We start from the raw sequence: 25,822 nt of genomic DNA, 5'->3' as shown, positions 1-25,822 counted from the left end.
GGAGAAACTATTGAGTATGAAGCAACATATCAATCATTCATTCAATGAGTCTGCTGCACTGAGGCTGGACTGAAACATGGGATGAACTGATTAGAGGTTAATGAGTTTGGTTAATGAAATTTGGTGGACATTCATCCTCCCAATGAGATAAATTACTCATGACATTGAAACACAAAACCACACAGTTATGAAAAAGAACATCTATATTACTCATAATAAAGTCTCCCACGAGGCTTAGCCGTATATTGTTATAATACTAGTTAATTAAAATGGTACATAACTACATTATCTGCATGAAAGTATGCAAATGTTGGCATTTAGCTCAAAGACCAGCCTCACAGAAGCTCTCGTGTTGCTGTAGAAACTCAGCGGTGTTTTAATTTCAGTGATATTTATCAGTCTTCAGTTGTAATATTTTGGCTCTGTAACCTTCACCAAAGTAAATGTGTTTTTGATTGAGCTCAGAATCCCTATAGGTGGGTTTAACCTTTTTTAATATATTTAATAAAGACTTTGACCTTTTCTGAGATTAAGGATTTTAAGACAGTGGCACTCAGCCAACATGACCATTTAGCGAAAATCTAGGAAAACCTGAAAAGCACAAAAAGCAAATCACTTATTAAAAACTATGGAGGCTTTAATAAATGACGGGCACATCGAGCTACTCAGCTACTTAACCTCTAGAGACCCTTTTTCTGGTTCCAGGACATATTTATTAAGAGAAAATTGGAGACTGCCAATCACAACACAATAACTGAGGAGGCCATCTGTTACTACTGTGACTGCAGTAAACACAGGATTGAGTGCTTTTTATTTCCTCAGGAACATATCAGAAGAGCTGAAGTTAAGACTTGATTAAAAGCAGGTTCAGTAACACCAGCTGAATGATTGTCTCGTGGCTTTTTTGTCACTTTTGATTAGGTAGAAAAATATTGCAAAAACTTTATAATCTCTATTTCAAATCACACTCTGAACTAACAATATTTAAAATTAGCCTTATTGTGCATCAACAGTTTTTTTCTTGCATAGAGCCCAAGGTTACTTATTTTTACCTGACACTTTATTTTATTGACTAAATTGGATTTTTTTCTCCTCAGGCAAAATTTTATAAGTGTAGCCTTAGGCTTGTGTGGTTAAGAACTACACACACAAACCCCAGTTGGGGGCAGAGTCACTGCAGGTGGGCCAAGCAGAAAAAATAATACATGAAGTGTAAATACGTTCGGGGAAAATAAACAAGAGCTGTGGTAGAATTTAAGTAAAATACAAAGAAAAGAGCTACTGACTGACAGGAAGTCAGAGGCACAAAGCATCTGCACGCACACAGAATGACTCACTTTAACACCGAGTGATCGATTAAAGCCGACAGGATGCTGTAAAGCTCAGATCTTCACTTACCTCTGACATTCAGGCAGGTCCGAATCTTGACTTTGCCCTCGCTGTCTTTTACTGTAAAGCTGCCTTCATCTGTCATCCTGACCGAGTGCAGCACCACACGCTTCTCCGACACGCTGAGGCGTTTCATGTATTCTTCTGCCAACACACCCGTCTGGTCGTACAGCACCACAGGTGGAGGCTCGGTTGTGTACTGCGTCTCTGACTGATTAAGTTGAGACGGACTGGGCCTAAAAATTGTGAAAAATCAGAATAATACAGAACAGATAAAGTAACACAGTGACTGCGATTAAGGATGTTTCCAGAGATGTTAATCGCCCTGTTTCTTCTTCTCTTTATTAATTCATTTCTGGCTTATTTCAACACGCAATAGATGTAACACAGAAGGAGCTGGAGAGCAGCCTCTGTATGTGTTTTATTGTTATTCCTTTGTGTGTTTCTAGTCGTCCCCTCTCTCTGTCATGTGTGTCTTTCTGGTTTATTTTTGGTAACTGTTTTTCTTTGTATGTCTTCTGTGCTTTTACTTAATGTTTCCCTGGATGTTCCCACCTGTTTCCTAATGTGTGATCAGTCCTCTGTGTATACAGCCCTTTGGCTTTTGTCACCCACCCATCTGTTATCTCTAGATTTCTGCTTTGTGTTCCCTTTTTCTAGATTTTATGGCTTTTGTTTTTAACCATTTCCAGGATCTTCTCATCACACATTCAAAACATTCAAACAATCTGTAAAGAAAATGATTCCAGCTTTGGTACTGATTAACTCTGATGACCATACCTGAACTCCAGGGTGATGGGTCCTTTAATGTTGCTAAGATGGATGTAGTAGGTTTCTCCGTATTTGACAATTTGCTCCAAGGCGCAGTCTGATCATCGACACACAGAACAAACAGTCAAAGATGAGAAATTTGTCATGTTGTGGCAAAAGTCACCTCAGTGTAAATATTAAACTCTCAGGAGAAATCTCAGTGAGCCCAACCCTCTCATGTCCTCCTTCACTACATCCATGAATGCTCGGTGTCATCTTCCTCTTTTCCTCCTGCCTGGCAGCTCCATCTTTACCATCGTCTGTCCAGCATATCTACTATCTGACTTCTGCACGTGTACAAACCATCTCTTGTTTCTCTGACTTTGTCTCCACCTGCTTAACCTGAGCTGTTCCACTGATCTCCATCTGTGCCACCTCCACCTCTGGCTTTTGTCTTTTTGTCAGCTCCAAACAAAACCCAGCAAACACACCACCTCTCGCTATCATCTTCACTCTTGCTGCTATCCTTTAGTCATAATCACTCCTGACACTCGTCTTCACCCTTCACTCCACCCTGTCAGCGCTCTCTTCTCGCCTCTCTTCTGCACTATTGTCAACATGGGTCCTGTATCTTCATGTACGTAAAGCACAGTGTGTATCTTATCAAGCTTATGTCAAGTAAAGTCATTTTTATTTACAAAGCACATTTTTAAAAATGAGATGCCCCAAAGCACTTTTGAGTCATCTAACATGACGTGTTGCGTTTCCTTTTAAGATGGTGACTAATTTGTATTTTCTGGCTTCCTGCAAGTAAAACCTGGTCTTCTTTGTGTGTTTGAGTTGAACAATCTTGCTGTAAGACAGGTGAAATTTAAAAAATCAAGACCGATCATAGAGGACATTTATAATTTCTTTCACAGTTATACTGCCGGCCTGCACAGAATGTCTCTTTCATATTTCGTATCTCTTGTGTCCAGCATTTTTCCTGTTTCCAAACCACATTTTAAAAAATCTAACTTAAAGCACATGAAGAAGACAGAGGGAGGCTTACCCTTGACGATGAGTTTGAAGTGCCTTTCAGTGTTCGGATTGTTTGTGTCCTTGATGATGTACGTGCCCTCGTTCTGCTCCTGCACATCCTCCAGCACCAGGTAGCCCAAAGTGTTGGAATAGGAAATGTTGTGATTCACCACTTTCCCCGCTGTGATCAGCGGCATGTCGTAGGACTCGCTGGTCGCAGATTTAAAGATGACCTCGCTGCCATTCCCGCGTGGGACATCGATGTGGACGTCCTCGCCAAAGAAAGCTGTCCTGTGTTCTGTTTTTACTGGTAGAAGCAATCAAGATGTTTTTATTAGATATGTTGAATTACTCTTTTTGTTAGTTTTTAGACTTGGTTTTAACCTGAAAGCACAAACACTCTGTCTTTGTCATGTATATAATATAATAATCCTCAAAGAGCGTTCTCAGGCGTGCATTAACATCCAAACAACCATTTTTACCTTTTGCAGATGCTGGCAGGACTGTGGGAAAACAACAAAAGATTAGTTTAAAATGAGTTTATTTGAATGCGCGTTTCTTTTTAGTCTGCTGGATTATACAAAAACCTTTAAATCATTTCCTTTGTTCCAAGTGAAAAACCACACAGCTTCCGCAGAAAGCATTAAAGCATTTGAAATGTAAATGCCGCCAATAATGACAGCTAACAATAGACTGGATGCAAAAACAAAGAGCCAGATTCTTCATTACAGGCGAAATGAAAGGAAATAAGTGGAAATTAACTAGATCACAATGTGTTTTAGCTTCTTTGGTGAGGCTTTCACAGCATCCATGCTAATCACCCAGTTAAAACAAATGTGGTTTTGCAGGAAGTCTGTTTCAACAGTTCTTCTATCTAAACTCTCTCCCTGGTGACTGATTATGTTCTTGCTTACCCGTGCAGAACAGGACGCTGAGCACTGCGGCGCCGATTACTTTCATCTTGAACAGTTGATCTGTACACAAAAGAGAAGAGAAACCCACAGACAATACAAAACAAATTAAAAAAGGCTTTTTATAGCAGGATCGTGGCTCCAGGTTTTTAAAAAAAGCAACATTTCCCATATGGTAATTTTATTTGACAAGATATATTTATTAGCTTCTGTGTTTAATTTAGAAACCCCTCGCTAAGGTAGAAGCATGCCAACTTCAATTTTTGTCCTCAAGTTGAGGAGAAGCACCCAACCCCGCCCACCCCTAAATTCTCTACACCGTTGTGCGGCATTGAGGAGCTTTTCGCAAATTAGCTCGTTAAATATCTAAGAGTAGACTTCCGCCAACACTCTTTGGCAAGAAAACCTATAGTGCTGTTGCAAAGTCAAATATATTATTAAGTCAAGTTTTATAGATAAAGTGTCTTCAAGACAAAAACGTGATGTTGTGCTGTGCGAGCTGAACAGCGGCTCCTCGTGTCTCCCGTGGTGCTGGGAGATAATCGGCTTTCCACTCACGACACAGGATCACAAACTGCAACGGAGGACGAGGGGAGGAATCAAGAGGAGAAAAAAGATGAAGAGTAAATGAAGACAAAGTAGGAGATATTTAAATGCAAGAGTGCACAGCCACTACTTTGGGATGATGAGCTGGACAGGAGCCAGCTGGCACGAGGGGACTGACCTTTAGCTGCAACTGCACCGGCTTACACTAAGCAGTAGTAGCATAGTTATTAAGGTGGGATAATTAGATGAAAGATTAAGACAGACACGATGAAACAGCTAGAAACAAAAAGGAGTAGAAAGATTAACAACTTAAACTGGTTCATGCAAAAATCGAATGAACATTTAGGGATGTAGAGACGATCAAGACGACTTACTGAAGCTTAAACTGAGAATCAGAATGAAGAAGAACAGTCGGCTCGCTTCAGCATTTTGCATGAACAACATGAAACCACGGTTTCCATCGTGTCTTTTATCTGTGGTTCAGGGTGGTGGTGGGGATTATAGTTTCTTATCAGCCTTATCAGCCTCCCTGAGTATTGTTTCTGACTATGTCCATCTCTTACAAGCACAGTGTACCCATCTACCAGCCAGAGAATGCACCATGTCACAAAACTGACATGACAACCAGCTCACTCTACTTAAATGGCCTCCACAGTCGCCAGATCTCAATCTTTCCCTTTGGGGTGTATTGAAATGGGAGGATCACATCATGGATGTGCGGACAACAAATCAGGAGCAACTGTGTGATGCTTTCATGCCAACACAGATCAAAATCTCTGAGGAATCTTTCCAGCACCTTGTTGAATGTTTGCTACAAATAATACAGGCAGTTGTGAACGTAAAAATGAGTCTAACCTGATACAGTAAGGTGTGACTAATGATGTGGCCACTGAGGTGTATACTCTGATCTCCACATGGACTACTACAAGTATTACTGACCAGTTGAGCAGGCCCCCATTATTGTAAATCAATGCTAAAAAACAGTAGTCAAGTACTCAGAGTAGCTGTCGTTAAAGTAGGTCTGAATGCTCATTTCCAGCACCTTATACTCATTTTTTAAATTCGAGTGGAGTCCAAAAACAAGCAACATCCCTTACATTATTCACAGGTCAAAATAATCCTTTATCATCTTATGCTGGTGTAGCGCCCCATTATATTCACTGTCTAAAACCAGCTGCTTCAGCTTCTTTAATTTTAAGACCAAACTTCATTTAAGCCACCGTTCTTCTAACTAAATGCCCCTCACAGACAAGAGGTAGGTGCTGCACTATGAGCTCCAGCTACACATGCAGTATTCAGGAGAACATCAAAGAAGCATTACAGGAGTCACTACTTCATTTTCTTCGTGTCTACAGCCGTCTGTGTCCATCTTATACGCACAACCCTGTTATAAAAGCTAGTAATAATCCTGTCGGGGAACACGACGACATGTGGGTGTAAAAGACTGACATACTATCGAAGTATTAAATTAACTGCAGATTCACATCAAAGACTTGCATTCATCTACAACACAAATCCACTGTCCTAACACTACACCTGCAATCAGGCTGACACTTGGATGACAATAATCAATCCACCTGCTTCCATCCTTGGCATTGTTTCGACAGCGCTGCTCTAATGGGGCGGCTGACACAACCGACTTCAAAACGCCTGCTCAGCAAAACAAAACACACAAACAGGCGTGGGCTAAATATGTCCGCTTTTAATTTGAAACTTACTGAACCTTCCACATAACTCTGAACAACAAAGACGAAATGAACAGGAATGCCAAATACCTGCTGATAATTCAGTTTTTATTCAAATAAAGTGGTTCTTCCTGCTGATTACAGATTTCAGCCTGCAAAAGGTTATTAAATTTAAAGCAGGTTTCAGAGCTCTGCAGCATATTTGGAAGTATAATTTATTTTCCTGCCTGGATCCAGTTCAGGATGGTGGAAAAGAGGGAATCACGGCATCTTCAGACTGAGAGAACAACTGCGTTTCTGCCAGCTCCTTCAGATGAGGGATTAGAGTGCTATTTAAAGAAAGAAAAAAAGAGGTGACAGCCCATGCACTTTCCTTCAGCACATCAACACATGTGAGGACATTTCAAAATGACACCCTAGCATTACTGTGGGCAGGAAAACTGTTCCAGAGGCTCTTAGTCCTTTGCAGAAAACACAGTAATCATAGCATATTTTCTAATCGCCGCCCTTTTGAAGCAGGTTTAAATCATCTCACTTTAATCTTCTACAGTGGCATTAGTTCATTGCATATGTGAGTGCTCATGCTGGGCTGCAGCAAAGACATAAATCACAGGTTTGATTCATTGATTGAGAGGAAGCACGCATCTGACGGGAAAATTAACTGCTGCTGATTACATAAATGTACACATCCACTTTAAAAACATGGAATATCTATTCAGTGAAGTGCGGTGGGAGTAGTGGCTGTGCATGAAACAAAACTCACACCTGACACCACCGGTTTGGATTTCTTCAAGTGCAGGTATGATGATGCATTTTCCAGAGTTTCTGGTTTTCTAAACATCTCACTCGCTGCGTCAGAGGAAAGTCATAATAAGCTAAGAGGCCTGTTATACAGATGTAATCGTTGTCCTTTGGCTGAGTCTCTCGTGTCCATTTATAGAGGCTGAGTCTAAATGGGGTCACAGCTCTCATGTCTCCTATTATAACTAAAAGGATCAATCAAACTATACAAGGCATAGCATTTAGTGAAGTGCGTATGACACGTCCAGCAGCCGCCCCGCGGTGAGAGGCTCGGAGGGTACATCTTCCCGGCTGATCTCATCAGTCTGACATCAATCGTGACTGACGGATTTAAGAGCCTTTTCCACCTCATCGCTGCTCTCCCACACAAGACGGAGGGCAGCAGCATCATGCCTCCATCCTCCTCCTGTTTCAGTATCAGCTCTCTCATCTCCCACCTTCAATCTGATTCTGGTTTCCTGTTTGTCTTTCTGTACTTCTAATCTTCTCTTCAAACACTTTCCCTTCTTTGTCTTCTCTCTCATTAATTATCCTTCTGATTCCTTTCAAGGTTAGTCTGACTCATAAGCTGTGATGATAGCGCACTAATGTCAAATATCCTCCACCTGTACTGAGACAGCAGTGACAGTTTCTCAATAACATCAGAAGAAGTGAAGGTTTGGGGTACCTCGACTCTCAAAAACTGTGTTGTCGCACGAGTGCAAGCACAGGTGGAAATAAGAGGTGGACACAGTGTTGTCCTCCACACTGCATCATATATAACTATATAATAAAAAGTAATATAATGATATGCACTGAAACCTTTAAATATGAATTTGAGACGATAAATCACCTTCATATGCCTCACAGTGTTCCAGAAACCAGTCTGTGATGCTGAGGGTCCACATGCTCGAACCCCAGTGCCCGCCGACACAAGTGGTGGGTCCACAGGGGGCTAAACCACGTTATCTTTTTTTGGCTGTGCCCAAACAGGCCCCATCTACACTGATCTGGTCACCAGACACCTCTTACAGGCCTGGCTCTGAGAGAGAGAGCCCCAATTTCCCACTTCCAGCCGAGGTTAACCAACTCAGAGAACGCTGTTCTGTTAGGGTTTTCCATCGCTCTTTGTCTGATTCCTCCCCTGAGACCAATTTGCTATAACCCTACCCCTGATGGCGTCAACCCCCTTTCACTGCTGTAAGGTGGTGATTGGTGGGGTGGGGTGGGGGTGGGGGTGGGGGGGGGGGGGGTTGATCTATGATCTACTATTCTCCAACTCCTTTACTTTGCAAGAAATTAACTTAAGATGCTATAAAAGATAAAAGTAGCTTCCACAGAAGTGCAGAAAAGCCTTAAACCTGAATTACTTTTAATGGCCAGCAGGGGGCGACTCATCTAAACTTCCAAAGAAGGCTTTGTAAAAACAGCTCTCTGTTAGCTTGCTCCACAATCTCAGTAGACATTTTCCTGATGACTTCATAGGCTCTCTCAGTGGTTTCAGGTCATACTGAGTGAAACTTGAAGTTTGGGGTTTTTTTAAGCTTTGGTCATTATTAGAGGTAAAAGTTGATGTGCACTCCTGACATCCACTTTCAAAACACCAAGATGGGAACAGAGAAAATGCTTAACTGACACTTCCCTTACTAATGAGTGATGGTGGCTGCATGCATGTTTTATACTGACAATGCTGGTAATGCATGTTTATGGAGGTCAGCTGTGATGGTTATAACTCGATGACTTTTCAATTTTCAAGTGCTATTTTTTCCTAGAAGCATTTTCCTATTTCCTACCTGCCACACATAAGTGGTACCTGGTCCCTTCTGCACCACCTGAAAATGCTGAACATCACTGATGTTCAGAATGCTAATCCAAAGCTTCTCCCTTGTGTCCATTTTCCAGTCAGAGTGATCAGCAGTGGAGCTTCAAATCTAAAGATGCTGCACCTTCAAGATTGGCTCCACTCTGTGGACTTGCATGTACTCTCTTCTGCACCTCCACCCCCATCCCCCCTTTAACCCCTCCTTATACAGCTCACAAAGCCAGAAGCAGCAGCTAGTGCAGCCAAGGGTGTGTCACGACCAACACCAGCATGAATGGGACCGGTCCCAATTTGTCGAGGTCCAGATAAAATGGAGGGGAGTAAAGGGACAGAGTGAACATGAATGGAGACTCTCTTTGTTTCATTAATTCACAGATGTCAGAGGAGTAACAGTAAACCATCAATTTATGGTTTAAGTAAAGAGTAATCAAATATTGGCACGTCACTTAGAGGAGATTTGTAGCAAAACGAACCCTAATAAGAAGCATTTTTCATAAATATGACGCACAGACCGGTGGCTTGGTTCATGTACTTACCACAAAATAAAAGCAAGGCTTCTCACAGTTCACCACAGCACTTATTCATCCATCCATTTTCTTAATAAAATGTAAATGACTTTTCAGTGACCAATACTTCAGCCCTTCAGCGGGAGGCTGTGGTGTGTGCTATAGTGCATTGCATAACGGTTTCTGCCTGGAAAATACCCTGTTTTCAGACGGGTATTTCCCGAACACAGCACACGATAATGCACCACAGCCAGGGGCAGCACGGGATCATACGCTATACAGCATATCGAGCGTTAAACCACTTGGCGATCTGATTATCAGCATGAGTGCAAAGACTCTGCTTTTTCAGTGGCGTCAGCAGAAACACGAATGAATTTACAGAATTAAGCCAAAATTAGGAGAATGGAGGAGGCCACTGTGCGCAGTGGCACCATGCAAACAAACGCAGCGCTTTGATATCTGCCTGAATGCTGTGGAATTTGCAATTTTCCCGGGAAATTCAGAAAGTTTGCCCCTAATGTAGCGTTAATTGCTTTATTATTGTGTGAAGGAAATCCCTGTAACTGCTGCCGCCGGTGGTTACACGCCCTACATCACCGGTGCGAGCGCTCAACACAAGCAAATAGTCAAAACAGCGAAGAAAAACTGCAGAATTTAACCCACTACCTCCCTGACTGAGCGAAATCACGAGGAAAAAAAGACCAGTCGTTGTAATATGCAATTATAAATGGATGAGGGTAATTACCTTTGTCAAGCCTCAGATCCGAAAATCACTGGACAGGGAGGGGCTCAGGAGTGATGGAAATGGTTTTCCTTCTTTATCTCACCAATCTCGTCCACCCCATCACCCCCCAACTCGACAACTAGAGACTTCAATGAGGCCGATTCGGGAGTGGGCTGAGGACTTTCGGTTGATGTCGGGTTTGTGGACCATTTCATTTCGGCCTTGCTCGGAAAGCTTCGGTAGAAAGCGTCGATTCTGGCTCGGAGCCACAAGAAACCGCTCTGCAGTTTAACCTCAGGCCACCATCACACATGCACGATTTCTCCAGCCTGTTGTTCAAAATTACCATCGAAAACTATTTTATGTTTATGTTTATATTTTTTTGCATTGTCGTTTTTCGTACATTTACATAATTATTATTTTATAGTATTTATTTCTAACAGCATGTGCTCGTCTCTTATTTTTTCAGTTACATTAAAGCGCTTTGTTCCTTTGCAATCAACAAGATTTACATAAAAACACAGACATATTTAACCCATGAAGTGGTAGATAACTACAAATCAAAAATGAAGAAAGCCAATTACAGGAAGTGACAGGCACACCTTTTAAAATCAATAAGTGGCATGTGAATGGTCTCCTGTTAATCACAAGCGCAATGTGATTAACACGCTGCAAAAAAAAGAAAACCCCTTAAGCTGTATAAAACATGCAGAAGCTTTTGGAGTGTCATTAAAACGCATTTTGCTGAGTCGGTAAAAAGATTTGCATTATGTTCTAATGAAGACATTAGGCAGCTTCGTACTGTTAACTGTCACAGTGCACACATAGAGCTCCAGTGCTGCAATAATAAAAGTTCCTCTGTTGTGTATTAATGCAAATATTCAGCATTTGCATTAATATGCTGCATATCTACAGTAAATTCAACATATCCTAAAGATCTACAGATAACATGATGCTAATGTGCATTGCAAATGCAGAAAATTATTAACCAATGGATGTAGGGCAGACAAAAATAGAAAGCAGATTGGCATATTAGTTATTAATATAAGAGAGCTGGTGCAAATCAGATCAAGTTTCTCAGTTTAAGCTGGCATCCTGTAATAAAGTCTGATCATGTATTCGCAGAGAGTAATGTCAGTATGAGGTGCAAAGACCCAATTTCCAGTTTTTATTGAGCTGTAACGTAAGGGGCTGGCAAGTTACCATAGCAACTTCTAACTGTGTATAGTTATCTCTTTTTAGTCTAAAATCACAAAAGTATTGAAAATAACTCCCTGCAGATGTGTAGCCAAATAACAACAAGTTGTTAGACTGTGCTTCTGTGTTTCATCAGATTAATTTATTGCATACATGTGTGATCAACAGCTAGAAAAGCATACATGAGGTGGGAGTAACTTAATATGCATCCTTTCTTCCCATTCTAAGCCATCACCCAGCTGGGTGAGCTCTGCTTTAAAACAGCATTTTAAAAAACAGCTGTTCTCTTTTTGTTTGCTGCTAAATAGTAGAATAAACTCATCGATGTAATTTGGAGGTACACTAGACCTCTGTATACCAGGCCACAGGTGCTCATCAGTCATGGTTGTTTGTAGGTGTTTTTAAATTCATTTTAGTGTGGAACAACTGTTTACAAGCAGCAGTGCTTAATGTTACTGCACCAGCATCTTAACACAAGCAGAAAAGTAGTAAAAGCAGTACTGGAACAGCTCTTGTCATTGTGCCAGAGAATGATTGACAGCACTCTTCTCCAATAAGTTTGGGCTGTTTTTAGAATCTCTGTTTTTTTATTGCATTTTACTAGATTGAACACATTTGTTATCAGTTTCTAAAAATAATTGTTTTACAATATTATATTTTAATTTTATTAAAAAAATATTAACTGAGCCACTTTGACTCATCACATTTCATTTATGTGAGAAAAAGACTTTACTTTATTGAAACATTTTCATAGTCTAATGCACTGTACTATTCTACTTTATTTATTTATTTATTTGTCTTAGAATGGATGCAAAAATCTGGACTGACCCAGAGGGTCATTTCTGTTTTACACTGTTAGCAATAAATCAACAAGAGATCTATGTTGGATGTAAATTAGTGCGGTCTTTCATCTTCCCGGCTTACTGAGGAGGTGCTGACCAAGATCCCGATTTCCTGACTTGTACTTCTCTGTTGATGCTGTCCAAGGTCCTGATTTATGCCAGCCCCCAGCGTCACTGCCTTCGACTGAATCACAGCCTCGACCTGCCGGAGGTGCAGGCCCTGTAGAAGTGCTATTTATCTGCCTATTTGTGGAGTCTGGACATTATTATACTTGAATTAGTTGTCCAGACTTGACGTGCATACGTGCTGAAGATGTTTAGATGCTCATTCATCACTAGGGGAGCCTCTGATGGGCCTCAGATTTGCTCTGCAGCAGCACAGCGACCCCAAACACACAGAGGAGTTATAATGAAAATCTTCAAAGAGCAACGAGCACTGCAGCAGATGGTAACCTCCTCCCCCCACAGAGTGAAAGGGATCACTCCTGCTAATTTTTATTGAGTCAGTTGTGTTTGTGCTTATTGATCTATGTATTTACTAATGTGTCATGTTTTAAGTATATGCACCTGCAGTGTATACAGTATAGGTACCCCGATTTAAGATGTACATTAGCAGAAAACAGGATCAACTTTAACCCTGTTTGACTATGTTTTGGTTATTTGTATTTAATCCCTTGTTTCTTACCTGTGTAGCTGTTATGGCCTCCTCTGTCCCTTTTTTCTTCCCTGTTCTCTGGAGCTCTCTGGCAGACACACTCTCACCAGGAGTGGGTGAGAGTGGGCCAGCCAGACTTTCTGATTGGTGTAAGGTGAAAGGAAAAACAGGAGTTTAAGTATAGATGGGAGATCTTTAAACCTGGCCCTGCTCCTCCTGTTCAAGCCACAGTATCTTCTGGTTTGCTAATTTGTTACTTCTGCCCTGCACTTCATTATATTCTCCAATTTCCCCTTTCACCTTAAACCAATCAGAAAGTCTGGCTGGCTCACTCTCACCCACTCCTGTTGGATTGTTCTCTGATTTCCAGTTTCCCACATGTTACACCATGAGGAAATGAGGAAAGACTGAGAGACTATGTGGTTTCTGCTATGTCCCTCACGTTGGGAAACACGTCCCAAATCTTCTGGAAACCACCTTCTGCCCAAAATTTAAAGTCTACTCTTGTCTAAGTAGCAAATACTCTCAGACCTGCTTGTTTAAAACTGATCAGCTCTCACCCCCACTATCCTATCCACTCACAGTTCCTGCTTATTTCATATTAACTAATAAATATAGCTAAAAATTTCTGAAAGCATCCCCACTTTGATACCTAAAACCTTGCTGTATAATAAAATAGCCATCTGTTAAACACAATGAGTTACTATAGCAAACGTATGATATTTATGTTTTAGCTTGTTGGGAAGACGACTTTAAGTTATTGTGGAAATCAGATTAAAATCTTTCATAATTTCCATACATGTTATAAACTCAATACTAACTTAATCTTAAAGAAATACCGAGATAAATAAAAAATGAGATTAAAAACACTTTTCAGCTCAAGAAATCTAACTTTGCTTTGATGGGAAAATATGTTTTGGATGTTTGCTTCTGCCTGCAGCTCTCACTCGGTTTATTGCTGTTATAATATTGTACCGACTTCCTGAAAGCTGACGCTGAAAGCTGTTTACAAGCAGACTAAAAGCTGATCATTAATAATGACTGACACGGCAGGCAATGTTTTTTCCTATAAATGTGTTTTTATTTCTCCCAAATGTTTCACAGTCAACAGGATACCAAATGAAACAGTTTCAAACGAGCTTCAAAATAAAAAAAAGTACAAACAACATGAAGCACAGAGGAAACACAAAGAAAACATGGCTGAAGTTCACGTGAATACTGTAGTGGCTCAGTGTGAAAAGATTTAGGAGAATGAAAAATTAAATTAATATGTTAAAGGACGAAATATAAAACTGCAAAGCAGCTGGGGGGTTTGTCTTTCAAAATAAAAGCACCTGGCCATTTTATTTTTAAAACATGTTTCAGGAAATGTTAAGGTTAGACTTCAGATCTTCAGATGTTGGCCTGAATAGTGAGGTTATAATAATAGTGAGGGAAGTTTTCAACTTTTATCCACAACGTTAACAATTCAAAGACGCTGATCTTTCCTGTCACTCTGACTTTTTAAACACTCAGATTTATGTTTCTTTGCTTGAATTTAAATACTTTTTTTTTATTGGAAAATGTCCCGTTGAATTGGTTAATCCAACAACAGCCGACATGCTTTTAACACAGAGGAGCTGAAGGCTCTGTTAGCCTGAGATGTGGTATGAAAGGAAAACAGAGCAGTTGTTATGTGCAGTGCGCTTCTCCTCTAACATTGGTTGGTAATAAATATATATCTAAAAATGAATTTGTTTCTTGGAAATTCACTGAATGGGACTTTTGTTGTGGCTAATCACTTCAAGGGATCTGTACTTACTAGTATAATGGACACTGAGCATGTGCAGTGTGTTTCTCCTCAAAACGTTGGCTGGCGTCTGAGAAAAATCCTGCTGCTATGAACGTTCTGCCAATGTATATATCACAGGAAAGCAAATCATTTTCTTTGACGTTTTACTAAATGTGACTTTTGTTGTGGTTAACCACTTCCAAGAATCTGTATTTACTAGAAGATAACAGATGTTCCCGTCTTTGACATTAACTTTCAATCTTGTGCTTTGATTTTAAAAAAAGAAAAAGAAAAGATTAATGGCCTGATTATAACTGATGGCTCCCTTCAGTCTAGTAAGACCAGAATGCCTCTTCCCCACAAAAGCTAATGACAGCACGACGCTGTAGAAAAACAACTCTCTGAGTTCACAGAGGCTGGAGAGACGTTTACACAAAGGTGCAAACCCTGATGTCCGGAAAAGAAAAAATATATTCTGCAAGCGTAAGACTGACTCACACAGGACTCTTTATCTCATGCAGTCTTAAAAAGGTTGCGACAAAAGCGTCAAAAATGAGAGATTATCCAGCTAATTAAGCATATCTGCCTCAGAAGAAGAAATACTGATAACGTTTTCTCACCTGCTGCCCAAAATCACATTTATCACTGAGAGTTGATCTTGAAAGCTGAGACAAAACGGTAAATAACACTGATAAAAGGCATTAACACTGATAACAGAATGATTTATTATTACTTAAACTGACTACAAGGTTACACACCTGAAACTATCTCAACACTCAATGTGATAACCTTGATTACGCCGACATGATTTTCTAATTTTGTTCAACAAACTCAATGAAAAGACCAAAACCAACAATCAGCTGATGCCAAACATGAAGAGGCCGCCCAGTGCGACTGCACAGCTCAGTTATTTGTTTTGAATCAGGCGTCACAGATACACTTTCCACCTCTTCTGCACAAAATCAGCAAAGAAGTCCGAAGATGATTTTTCCACTGAGGCTGAAAGTGTGTTTTTGATCGCAGGTCAAACACTAAGCTTGTTTGATTGAATGTAGGAGCAGGGTTTGGTTTAACCTCAGTGTAACAGCAGCTGAATCCTTCACAGTAAAGAAAATCCTTGAATGTAATGAAATAAAAAGTGTTAGAAGTGCGTCTGTTGCACTTAGAGTTAAAAACAAAGATTTTGGGAGACTAGTTTTGATCAAACCAGCTTACGTGGCGTCACGCGAAACAGTAAACCATGGCACATTAATTTGGTCATGACATCATCTTTCCTGCTGTCTACATTCTCCGCTCTTCTTCTGTCCTATTAACCGATTCAGACCTCCACCCTCCTCTGACCTTCCTCATCTGCTCTCCTACATTCCTTCATTTCACATCATTTTTTATTTTTTTCTATGTTTTTGTTTGTTTTTGATTATTAACTTTTCCCTCCTTTTATCATTTTTTCTTGCTTTCACTTAGGCATCTTCCTCCACCTCCTCCTCAAACTCCCCCTCCTCCTCGGCGGTGGCGTCCTGGTACTGCTGGTACTCTGACACCAGGTCGTTCATGTTGCTCTCTGCCTCGGTGAACTCCATCTCATCCATGCCCTCGCCGGTGTACCAGTGGAGGAAGGCCTTGCGGCGGAACATGGCCGTGAACTGCTCGGAGATGCGCTTGAACAGCTCCTGAATGGCCGTGCTGTTGCCGATGAAGGTGACGGCCATCTTGAGGCCTCGCGGCGGGATGTCGCAGACGGCCGTCTTGACGTTGTTGGGGATCCACTCCACAAAGTAGCTGCTGTTCTTGTTTTGGACGTTCAGCATCTGCTCATCCACCTCCTTCATGGACATGCGCCCACGGAACACGGCGGCCACCGTCAGGTAGCGTCCGTGGCGAGGGTCGCAAGCCGCCATCATGTTTTTGGCGTCGAACACCTGCTGGGTGAGCTCCGGCACGGTGAGGGCGCGGTACTGCTGGCTCCCCCGGCTGGTGAGAGGGGCGAAGCCGGGCATGAAGAAGTGGAGACGAGGGAAGGGCACCATGTTGACGGCCAGCTTCCTCAGATCGGCGTTCAGCTGCCCGGGGAAACGCAGACAGGTGGTCACGCCGCTCATGGTGGCCGAAACCAGGTGGTTCAGGTCGCCGTAGGTGGGCGTAGTGAGCTTGAGGGTGCGGAAGCAAATGTCATAAAGAGCTTCGTTGTCAATGCAGTAGGTCTCATCGGTGTTTTCTACCAGCTGGTGAACGGACAGCGTGGCGTTGTAGGGCTCCACCACCGTGTCTGATACCTGAAGACAGAGCGAGAGGAAACGTCGATACTCATGGCTGATGCAGAAATAGCATAAACATTTATTATAAACAAACAGGCGATTTATTGTGCAGTAGATTTATTTCCCATAGTTCAAAGTGCTGAACACAGATATATGGGCACTGAAATATGCCAACCTGTCACTCATACTCAGCTTTATCTTCATTTCTGACTGTTGTTGGGACATAATTTACAAAATGAGCATTATATTATTTTCAATATGACTTAAAACTAGCAACTGAAAACACAAAGTCATCAGGAAAGTGTTTACTGAGGTGCTGAGGTCTTACAGACTTTGCCTCGTGCTGATTATTAGAGCGAACACAGATTTACGGCTTCACTTTTCTGATCTTTTATTGTGCAGCCTTTGCTCAGACTTCTAAAACTACCATAAGTAAGCACTGAAAGGTCATTTTTAAAAAGTGCATCCTGTGGGGCAATGCTCTACCTTAGGGGAGGGCACCACACTGAAGGTGTTCATGATGCGGTCGGGGTACTCCTCTCTGATCTTGCTGATGAGCAGGGTTCCCATGCCGGAGCCGGTGCCTCCTCCCAGAGAGTGCGTGAGCTGGAAACCCTGCAGGCACTCGCAGCTCTCGGCCTCTTTCCTCACCACGTCCAGGACTGAATCCACCAGCTCGGCCCCCTCCGTGTAGTGACCTTTAGCCCAGTTGTTTCCTGCCCCACTTTGACCTGGGAAACAAAAGTGAAGCTGATTATACTGTTTCAGTTTTTAGTCAAACTGTTTAAGAAAACATTTTTCCCAGTGTTTGCGAAAGGAAAGAGCAACAAAGGAAAGTCAGCCTGGCTTTGAAGCATCGTACTGAGTCAGAATCAGTCAGCTCAGGTCCCAGAGGGTTTCATGCTGGGATTTTATGGCAGGAGTGAGCTTGTTTGTGCCATGTAGGACAGTCTGTTGAGCTAAATTTGACCGATGGACTCGATGTGACTTTAGCCACAAAATAGAGCAGCACAGATACTCATCAGGAGTCCAAACCCTGACAGCTCCAGACCATCTGATAATTTTTAACTTTATAGCTGTTTTCACACATGCACCACAGGCTTGAACTTTTCTAGAGATGACCTGAAAGAGGCGCATGTGATAATGCAAATGTCCAGTGCTGTCCAGTCAAACATGAGCTGGTTTTTAACCACCCAGCTCCCCACTCTACACGTCCAAGTGACTGTTGATCGTGATGATGTGCCCATAGAGCAGCTACCTGCCCAGTTAGTGAGTGGGAGTCAAATGTGCTCCCTCCTGCCCACTCTATCCAGGCAGCTCCTTCACTTTAATAACACAGTCAGTGATGTGAGTGCATGTGGAGCAGACCAGTACCTGCTGCGTGCTACATGTGAGGAAAAAAACAGTGGAAAATCTGACCTGATTGTCCCGAAACTGACCAAAGTTCATGTGTAAACAGTTCATGTGTTCAGCAAGTGCAGCCCATCCTGTTCAGTAGGTGGTGTTCTTACCAAAGACAAAGTTGTCGGGTCTGAAGATTTGCCCAAAGGGTCCAGAACGGACTGAGTCCATGGTTCCTGGCTCCAGGTCAACTAGGATGGCCCTGGGCACGTACTTCCCACCTGCATATATTAAAATAGACACAAAGAGAGATGAAATAAAAGATTAACAAAAAGTATGTAAACCTGTAGGAGCTGTAAGTGTAAAAAGAAAGAAAGCTGAACGATGATTGTAGTATCTCATGTAGCCAGTAGATGGAGACATTTACTGCAAAGTTACAGGATGTCTAGACTCAACACACTGAGGCTAAACTGCATATTTAACAGACCGTTTACTCCTGTGAGCTTTCCGCTAAGCTTATCCAGCTCATTTTCATTCATTAAAATAAAATGCCCATTTTATTTAGTTTCTTAGCTCCTGAGTCAACCTGTGATTTTTCAGCTTTACTTTGGGCTGCTTTAGGCTGTCAGGTTAAATTAGGTTTATGCAACAACTGAAGGCAGAAGTGTCAAACTCGTTTTAGTTCACGGGCCGCAAACAGTCGAGTTTGATCTCAAGAGGGTGGACAAGTTAAACCTCTGCATAACAAGTTATATTTACAACAAACAGCCCTCAGAGGTTTTCGAGGTTCAAGAGATTTATTGTTGTTCAGAAAGGAGACAAGAAGCACAAGAGGGAATAAAACTAGGTTATGAGGTCCTGTTGAGACAGCACTACAGCAAGCAAACAACTAACAACAATCTAAACTAGGAAAACAAAAAACAAGCAAGGATGTGAAAAACTAATTTAATTTAATTAAGGTGATGTCGGCTTGTTCGTCTCTTTTAGTTTAGTTACTAGTAGAAACATTAATAAAACCCTTTAATTTAACAGTTTTGCTTCCTTGTCTCCTTTTTCAACCTGGACCCCTGTTGTTACTTTTTAGGACCTTTTTAAGAGAGCGTAACATGTTCAATATCATTTTTAGACCAAAGTAAAAGGCAGACGTTAAGTTTTCAGAACCAAACAGAAACAGTATTTTATGTTTTTATGTTTTGAACAACTCGTCTGGTTCCAGAAATACTTTTAACTTTCTCTATTTATTTTTTTTACTGGTAGTAGTAAGCCAATGCTGGCATCACCACGCCATGAAAATGTATGCTACTGAAACTAAATGAGTAATTACTGACTCCACTGCAATGTTTAAAGCCATCCAGAGCAGTGGGATGAAGCCTTTGGCAGGCTCCTTCTGGCTCCTGGGCTACATTTGAGGCTCTGACTGGGAATAATTAAGGCTGACATAGTCCACTATCACTGTGTCAAACAGAGTTTGGTACAAATGTTTTTCAGGATAAACTACCTTTGTTTAATGCATGCTTGTTTAGTGTTTCTGGCATTTTAAGGCAACATGCCCCCCTAATAAATGTCATCATGAGAACAGGTGAAGATAACACATCCTCACCTGTAACAATGTGAAACCAGCGAACCAAAAATTAGTGCTTCATTGCTTTATTTTTATCTGCATCTTCTGCTTCTCTGCTGCAGTGAGCCGGTGTCTCCACAGGGAGGAGATGTCTTCTTTCATTTTATCAAACACAGACCTCGCTGTAGTCGGGATGAACTCACCTGTGGCTTCATTGTAGTACACGCTGATCCTGTCCAGCTGCAGGTCGCTGTCTCCGTGGTAGGTGCCTGTCGGGTCGATGCCGTGCTCGTCGCTGATCACCTCCCAGAACTAAATAAAGGTGGACAAGCTGTTACTGCAAGAACTAATACAGAAAGCATCCACATGTCAGTGTTTTATACACTTAATGATGTGAAGCAAGCATAATACTAAGCACTTTTTTTAACCCCTGTACCATCCATGTGTCATCATAACTAAAGAGCTAACAGAGTGCTCAATAAGGTTTTTCAAAGTTAGGAAACATCTCACAAAGAGGTGTCTTTGTGGTGTTATTTAGGACATAACTGCAAACAAATTTAGAAGAAAAACAAGAGTCTTCTGACCTCTGTGCTTCCCAAAGACTCACTGACATATGATCACAGTTAGCATTCACAAGATCACCTAAAAACAGCGACGTGTTCTGTAAGACCGCAGGAAGGATTTCCTGCGACAAACAGTCACCTCGTGGTTCCATTCCAACCATTAAACTAATTTTGGCTGAACATGCTGTGGAGCTCTTAGATTAGACATAAATGCTTTTAATAATGTCTCAATATCAGTGGCAGTATTGATTCTCACTTATAGCTCAGATTTCTTATTGAGTCCCTCAATAAATCTCCTACACAGAAGATGTCAGGCTACAGAGTTTTTTCAGCTTAAGTCTCTGAGTGTGAACACAGTGTAGAAACAGTAAAGAAGATGCCTGCATGTGATTCAAGTTTGCAAACGTTGCAAATCACATGGAGAGGGTGGACGAGACAATCTGATAACAGTGCAAACAGCCCTCTTTTGATTTCAAGGAAACTCCCTGTAAAAACATGTTTTACAAACACTCCCAACAGTATAAGTGGTGAAGAAAATAGATGGATATGAAGACAAACTCTGGGTCTGCCACAGCTGGTCTGACTGTAACAAAATACACTCAGTCCTTTTATGTCTCATGCCAGTAAATAATCAAAGGTACGTCTTGTGGATATATTTGGTTTCTGCTCTGAGTGAAACTTCCTGGAAGAAGCACAAGCCAAAGCAGTTTCAAAGCTTTGACACCTGGACAGGAAAACAGGAGGAAGTACAGGAGGCTGATGAGAAACGAGCATAAAAGAAGCAAACAAGAGCGAGCACACCGGCAGCTCCGATTTATTTTAATCACGCAGTCACGTGATGAATACATAATCTGTCATTTAGATTAAAAATGCTGAGAAATTCACAACTTCCGATACAGTTCAGTGAGTTTAATGATAGAAAACTGCGAAAAAGGCAACAAATATTTATATCTGAAAGCTAGAGCTAACATGTTTGCTTAAAAAAAGACTTCAAAGATAAACTGATACCAGATAATGTTCTTTTTATGAGCAGTTTTTACCCTGAAGTTTAAAGTTTTGCGGCTATTTAAAAGGCTAACAGCACATTAATCTGGCTGAATGAAAATATTTTAATGTGTTTTTTAGAAAAGAAAGAAATCTGTCTTTCATTGGATGAAGCCTTCACTGGATCTGCTTGAGAGACAGAAATTTAAACGTATAAATTATAGTGTCATGTGGGAATAAATGTGTCTCTTTAAAATTGAAAACTGGACATTCTTATCTTCAGCTCTACTCTGTAGTTCAGCTATGATTTGAGTTTAGAAAGGAAAGGCAGGGAGGAAGTCATGTAATTACCCCCACCTGGATTTTTCCAGCTGGTTCAGTGAATCACACACAGTGAAGTGAAGTTGCCCACAGCTTAAAGTAGTAAAACTTTTTGTTCTATTTGCTGTCAGAGGGTCAGGACTCTCTCAGAGGATTTTGTGTTTCACGGGTTGAAACATCAACAGACTGTCACACCAGCTCAGTCAAGTGACCCTAATCTGTGAGAGTGCGTGTGTGTCTAAGGGAAAGAGATAAGCAGGGGAAAGGTTGGTTTGTCCAAGGCAAAAACATACACTTCAGGATTTCTGAAACTGCAAACCGCATGTGAGCTGGCAGGTTTGAAGTCAATATTTGAAAACCTAAGCCTCTGTTCAGTCGTATCTATGAGAAGTTATCCAGAAACGTGGGAAAGCTCAGCAGATTTGGGTCGGATTGGGTAAGCGGGTGAATTCAGGCACAGTTAATCCATTGTGAAATGACCTCAGCCTCACTAAGTCCGCTGTAAATACACTTGTCTTCACCGATCAGGACCTTTGAGTAGCAGAGACTAAGTCAGCCCATATGCTGCTGCCCCACCCGCTGTTGTGCTGAGCTGTACGAGGGCAGAACAGGCCAAATGTACGAATAAAATTCAAGTTATATATAGAATCACATTCTTAAAATCACATGACCTGGTGGCTGTTATGCTGCTACATAGCACGCAATGTTTAAGCTGTTTTATGATATCTAAAGTAGTTCTTGTATAAGTGATTCATTCTTATTTAATTGTAGAGTTTACTAAAAATCTAGTTGATAAAACTGTGACTGTATGGCTGCATGTACAATATTTTAAAGCTTTACCTTGTGTATTATCTTCTTAATTAACTAATCAGTCAATAAAATCTCCAAAAAAGTAAAAAATATCCATAATTTCTAAGGAAAGCAAGGGTTGCATGCTTGTTTTTAAAGAAAATGTCTCCTTTATATAGCTGAAACAATTCATTGCTGAATTAATTTACTGGGACACTTCCATAAAGGAGGCAGAATAACCTTACAAATTAAATGATACTGTGGTTGCAGCTTGAAATATTAATGCAGAGTTAGAGCATGCTGTTAAAAGCTGTAATGTCTGAGTGTTTTTAGTTCATGCAAAAAGGAGAATAATGGAGTTTATTCTTCTCCTTGGACCAGCATTTATAAAGGTTTTTTTTCTGATCAAAGAGCAAAGAGCATCCAGGACAAATCTCGAAGCATTTGTCTTTTCTCTTTCTTTTAATCCATCTGAAGAAAAACTGAAATATGTTCTGAAACCGTGGCCTAAAAATCATGAACTGTGGTTTGGGGGGATTTTTACAACCGTATTTCACTGGATTCATTTTGCATCCCTTGACTGATCCACTAACTGCTGCAGCTTGAGGTAAGTAGCTGTAGATTTCCAAGAAATCCTTTAAACTGTTCCAACAAAATCCAGATAAATAGAAAACCCTTCCTATTACCGATGGGTAAACAGGGATGAGGACTGCTGGTTTGGGGGGTCTGGGGCGTGCGCATGTGTCACACTGCCTGGAAAAGGCAGCCATTTAAATGACCTCATCTGTGCATTCAGCGTAGACACTGAACCACTTGTTATCTTCCTCCCCCTTCACCCTCCTCCTGCTGCGTTCCTCTCCTCTGCCTCAGCAAATTTCTCCTTTCTTTTCACCCTTTTTTCTCTTGTTTTTTTCTTTCTCCTCGATGACAAAGACTCGAGCTCAACAGGCAGCCAAGGCAGCAGCTGGCCCTGTGAGTCGGCTCCGGTCTGGCCAGCTTCATTAATCACAGCTCAGTGACTGGAGTCACTGTTTTGCCTGCAGTTACAAATCTGCAAATGTTACTGTATTCATGTGCAGAGAAAGCATGAAAGACTACTGCTAGACAGAAGTCTTATTATATTGCTGTAATTAATATGCCATGTATTACATTCTTTTGTCAGATCCTACAGCTTCGTAATACTTCATTAAAAATTATCATATGTAATAGCAAAGTTATTGTTACACTGATTTATTGTTTCTGCCTAAGAGTGCTTCAATCTATTAATAAAAGGATTAGATCAGCTCTGTCAATCTTTTACCTAAAAAAATCCAAGACTCATGTAACATATGATAAAAACACAAAATATGCACATTCCCCTTTAGATGAAAGTAGGTTACAAAGAGGTTAGCTAAAGTATAAAAGAATACTGTAACTTTTAAATGGTCAGGGGGAGGGGGAGTGGGGGAAAACAATGGAACTCTCAATTGTTCTGGGTCCAGTTAAAGGTTTGTACATTTAAAAAAATAAAAAACAAAAGTCCTCTTAGTAAATTACAGGAATTAATCAGTTTATTTCCATGTAATTTCGTGATTTAATACAGAGTAAGTATGTATTGAAACTGTACAAAAAGAGCAGCAATTTAAATGATTTAAAAATGAAAAACTTTGAACAAAAACTTTATTAAACTGGTAAATAAATAAATAACGACAAAAAAGAAGAGAAAAGGTGGGGTTTTTTTTTTTCATCACTAGCTTTTCTTACCTTAGCACCAATCTGGTTCCCGCACTGGCCGGCCTGGATGTGCACGATTTCCCTCATGATGGATGGACAGTTGGTGATGGTGCAGAGAGCGCTGGAAGTAAGTGAAGGCTGCTGACCTACTGACTGTGGAGAGTTTGTGGCAGCGCTGAGTCCAGCTGGCTTCGGGGGGTGGGGCATAGCTTAGTCCAGGCTAATGATTGGTTATTCTGTCTGCGGCTTTGGAGCTGATTGGCTGAAGGTTGAGCTTTTTTTTCCCCAAAGGGGTTTCCTTCCCTCTGAGGCAAGGACCGGAAGAGGAGAAGGAGTGCCGGGTGTTGTCATCACTGCCTCGTTGGAACTCCAAACAAAAGCTGGAAAGTAACGAAGTAGTGGGTTTCAGATGCTTTACTCGAGTATTTCCTTTTTCTGCTCCTCTACGTTTTCAGAAGGAAATATTTCATCAGAACATTAATGTGAATTTTAAAGCCTGTATATGAAGAGTAAAAAGTTACACCTTCTACACCATAATCAGCAGCATCCATCATCCAGTTAGAATAAAGGAGATAATGGACCCAGGCGTTAGCGTCACATTAAATGTAAGGTCCTGACGTTTTTAATAGTATGAACACAAATATATACACTCACCAGCCACTTTGATAGGTACACCTGTTCAACTGAGAAATTCAAAATATCTAATTAGTCAACCACAACAGCAACTGAGTGCGTTTAGGTATATAAACATGATCAAGACAATCTGCTGATGTTCCAGTGAGCAGCAGCTCTCTAGGGGAGAGTGTCTTGATTTCAAAGATCAGAGGCCAGACTGCTTCAAGCTGGGCAGGCAATGGTAGCTTAAATAATCAGGGTATGCAGAAGAGCATCTCTGAATGTAACAGCTCATCAAACTGAAGCAGAAGATCACACTGGGTGCCATCTGTCATCTAAGAACAGGAAACCGAGGATAAAATTTGCACAGGCTCACCAAATTTGGACATTAAAAGATTGGGAAACTGTTATCTGGTCTGATGAGTGTTGATTTCTGCTGTGGCATTCAGGTGGAATTTGAGAACATGACAATGAATTCACTGTACTCAAATCTCCTCTACAGTCACTGGATCGGAATCCAATAGAGCATCACGTTTAATAATATATATTTTATTATGATATATAGATATAGTTGTTAGAATAATTCAGTAGTCTGTGTTTTGAAAGGAAGATTTAATGTTAAAGTGTTATACTTTTCCAGCAATGACTGAGGAGTCACATATATGCTGCTACTGTTAGATAATATTTTAAACTATATTTCTTTGACAGTGCAATTTTCTTAAATGTACTTTTGAATAATTTGGAGTCATATGCATAAGCGACATTATACCAAAGCTAGTTGGTGTAAAAACATTTTAGTTAACTAAAATAAAAAACAAACAAGAAAACTTAAAGAACTGCCTACAAGAAAATAAAAGCATACAAGAAAATGACTTTAGCTTTTTGTCATTTGAAGAGGCATTTTAAAATATTTTTAATTAATAATAATTTAAAAAATAATTAATAATAATAATAATAATAATAATACATTCCCATCTCGCACCTTTTAGCTAGATTGAAACAAGCAAATCCACCATGGAAATGAATTAAAATCAGAAGTGAGAGATATACAAGATAATAATAGTGTTTAATAATAAAATTCA

General features: G+C 40.8%; 2 protein-coding genes across 2 annotated transcripts in view; both read right to left on the bottom strand.

The window, feature by feature from the left end:
* LOC147303402 (uncharacterized) overlaps positions 1-10,342 on the bottom strand; it is a 32,691-nt gene extending 22,349 nt beyond the window's left edge. The window contains exons 1-6 of the mRNA XM_086279752.1: positions 10,155-10,342; positions 4,074-4,133; positions 3,642-3,662; positions 3,191-3,466; positions 2,170-2,257; positions 1,399-1,625 (exon numbers count right to left, since the gene is read on the bottom strand). Coding sequence (XP_086135878.1) covers positions 1,399-1,625; positions 2,170-2,257; positions 3,191-3,466; positions 3,642-3,662; positions 4,074-4,119 — 658 coding nt within the window. The 5' untranslated portion in view covers positions 4,120-4,133; positions 10,155-10,342. The remainder of the gene's footprint in view (positions 1-1,398; positions 1,626-2,169; positions 2,258-3,190; positions 3,467-3,641; positions 3,663-4,073; positions 4,134-10,154) is intronic.
* A 3,544-nt stretch (positions 10,343-13,886) lies between these two features.
* On the bottom strand, positions 13,887-24,332 carry LOC147303401 (tubulin beta chain-like). The gene is made up of 5 exons (XM_086279277.1): positions 24,156-24,332; positions 19,959-20,067; positions 18,365-18,475; positions 17,340-17,584; positions 13,887-16,871 (listed from the first exon to the last, which is right to left on the bottom strand). Exons 1-5 carry the CDS (start codon positions 24,330-24,332, stop codon positions 16,059-16,061), a joined length of 1,455 nt encoding a protein of 484 aa, XP_086135403.1. The 3' UTR covers positions 13,887-16,058.
* Positions 24,333-25,822: the final 1,490 nt, after the last annotated feature.

The sequence above is a fragment of the Aulonocara sp. 'chitande type north' Nkhata Bay genome, linkage group LG22 (assembly GCF_057382095.1).
Source record: "Aulonocara sp. 'chitande type north' Nkhata Bay isolate Kocher_YH1m ecotype deep benthic linkage group LG22, A_spYH_male_GT1.1, whole genome shotgun sequence".
Lineage (NCBI taxonomy): Eukaryota > Metazoa > Chordata > Actinopteri > Cichliformes > Cichlidae > Aulonocara > Aulonocara sp. 'chitande type north' Nkhata Bay.
This window is presented reverse-complemented; position numbering and strand designations above follow the sequence as displayed.

What these genes read in the sequence shown, in the direction of transcription:
- LOC147303401 (XM_086279277.1), bottom strand. Translation starts at nt 24,332, where the DNA reads ATGCCCCACCCCCCGAAGCCAGCTGGACTCAGCGCTGCCACAAACTCT. An exon ending in GTACTACAATGAAGCCACAG is followed by an intron (nt 18,476 to 19,958) that starts GTGAGTTCATCC and finishes TAATATATGCAG; the next exon opens with GTGGGAAGTACGTGCCCAGG. An exon ending in GTGTGGTGCCCTCCCCTAAG is followed by an intron (nt 16,872 to 17,339) that starts GTAGAGCATTGC and finishes CTCTGTCTTCAG; the next exon opens with GTATCAGACACGGTGGTGGA.